Source organism: Cyprinodon variegatus, unplaced genomic scaffold (genome assembly GCF_000732505.1).
Source record: "Cyprinodon variegatus isolate N-32 unplaced genomic scaffold, C_variegatus-1.0 Scaffold173, whole genome shotgun sequence".
In the NCBI taxonomy this organism is placed as follows: domain Eukaryota; kingdom Metazoa; phylum Chordata; class Actinopteri; order Cyprinodontiformes; family Cyprinodontidae; genus Cyprinodon; species Cyprinodon variegatus.
Genome location: NW_015150626.1, coordinates 569,254 through 570,703, shown reverse-complemented (window position 1 = coordinate 570,703; position 1,450 = coordinate 569,254). Strand labels below are relative to the sequence as shown.

At 45.5% G+C, this 1,450-nt stretch overlaps 1 protein-coding gene across 1 annotated transcript in view; it reads right to left on the bottom strand.

Moving 5' to 3' along the window:
* Positions 1-1,294: 1,294 nt before the first annotated feature.
* The window catches only part of LOC107087100, a 3,641-nt gene continuing 3,485 nt past the window's right edge, over positions 1,295-1,450 (bottom strand). Inside the window, 1 exon segment of the mRNA XM_015378471.1 lies at positions 1,295-1,376. Within this exon segment, the coding sequence (XP_015233957.1) occupies positions 1,295-1,376 (82 nt within the window).

Sequence of the window (1,450 nt, the reverse complement as noted above, 5' to 3'; positions counted from 1 at the left end):
AGAGATCGAACCACCACCAGTATTTGTGTTAGAGTTACCTAGAGGCAGAGAGAGAGCTGCGCTGCGAGAATTGATGGGAGTTCTGGGCGGATGTATGAGGTATAGGCTGATGATGACCATCGGCCTAGTTGCTGGAGGGAAGCCTCAGAAACCCCACGAGTAGCTGCTGTTGTAGCTGCTCCAATCCGCAACGAATGCCCGGAATAGCCACTAGAGGGAAGGCCACAAGATTCTAAAAGTGTCCTGAGGTGATGAAGGAACCAACGAGTGGACATAGTATGACCCTCGGGTGTGATGAAGAGTGCTTTAGAATGAGAGGGCATAGAGTGTCGTCTTTGAATGAAATCGAACATGGCGGGAAAGGGACAGAGGGGGCCATCTGTTCGTGCGATGAAGATGGAACAAGCGCTTTTACCTTTAGAATGTTTTAAAGATAATTTGAAATGGTTGATGTAAAAACGAATATCTGAGATGGACAGATCTCGGGAGTGATTAAAGTGTCTATTAGAAGAAGTGAATTCCCCCGGTCTCAGAAAGCCATAGAAGGCCAATAAGAAGGAACTAGATAACAGAGACTTGACATAAGACGAGTAGGTGCTAGTAGAAAGTGAGGACACTAGTCTTCTAAGGATCGGAAAAGTAATAGGCTTACGAGTGTCAGAAGTATCAGAAGAATGTTTAGCTAGACCTTTAAGGAGAAGCTTGATGGAGTAGTCAGCGAAAAGGCTAGACGACTTAGGGTTATAGCATTTGGAAAAGAAATTGATGCCGGCTAACAAGCTGCGAATGTAAGATAATTTGAAGCGGCGTTTATCGAAGCAGTAAGAAATGAAAGCTATGACAGAAGTAATGAGTAAAGGATACAGGGGAATTTGGAGACTTGAACAGAATTTTGCAAATAATTGCCATACAAAGTTGTAGGTTCTGAGAGTAGAAGTAGCTAAACCAGATTTCATGTAGAAGCTGGAGGAAAGAAGATATGAATGAAGAGAGTGAGTTAATTGAGGGTGAATTCCTCTAGAGGAGGAACAGGAGTCGGAAAGTCTGAAATTTGAAACGAGAGAGGGCGTCAGCAGCAGTGTTAGAATGGCCTGGAACGTGACGCGCTGAGATAATGAAAATGTTAGTGACTGCTTGCCAGGTGAGGCTTCTGATGAAGGGCATGAGAGACTGGGAGGAGGAGCGACCTTTATTTAAGGCTTCGACGACAGCGATGTTATCGCAATAGGCGGATATGCGTTTTCTTTCCCAGAGCGGGCCCCACAGACGACAAGCTATGGCTATGGGGTAGACCTCACACAGAGCGGATGATTGGGTGATGAATGAAGAAGGCCATGAACCCACGAACCACCTGTCCTGAAAGAACCCCCCAAAACCTACGGATGGGGCAGCATCCGTGAAAAACTGCAGCATGTCAGGAGATTGGATAATGTCATCGTAGAAAAATGAT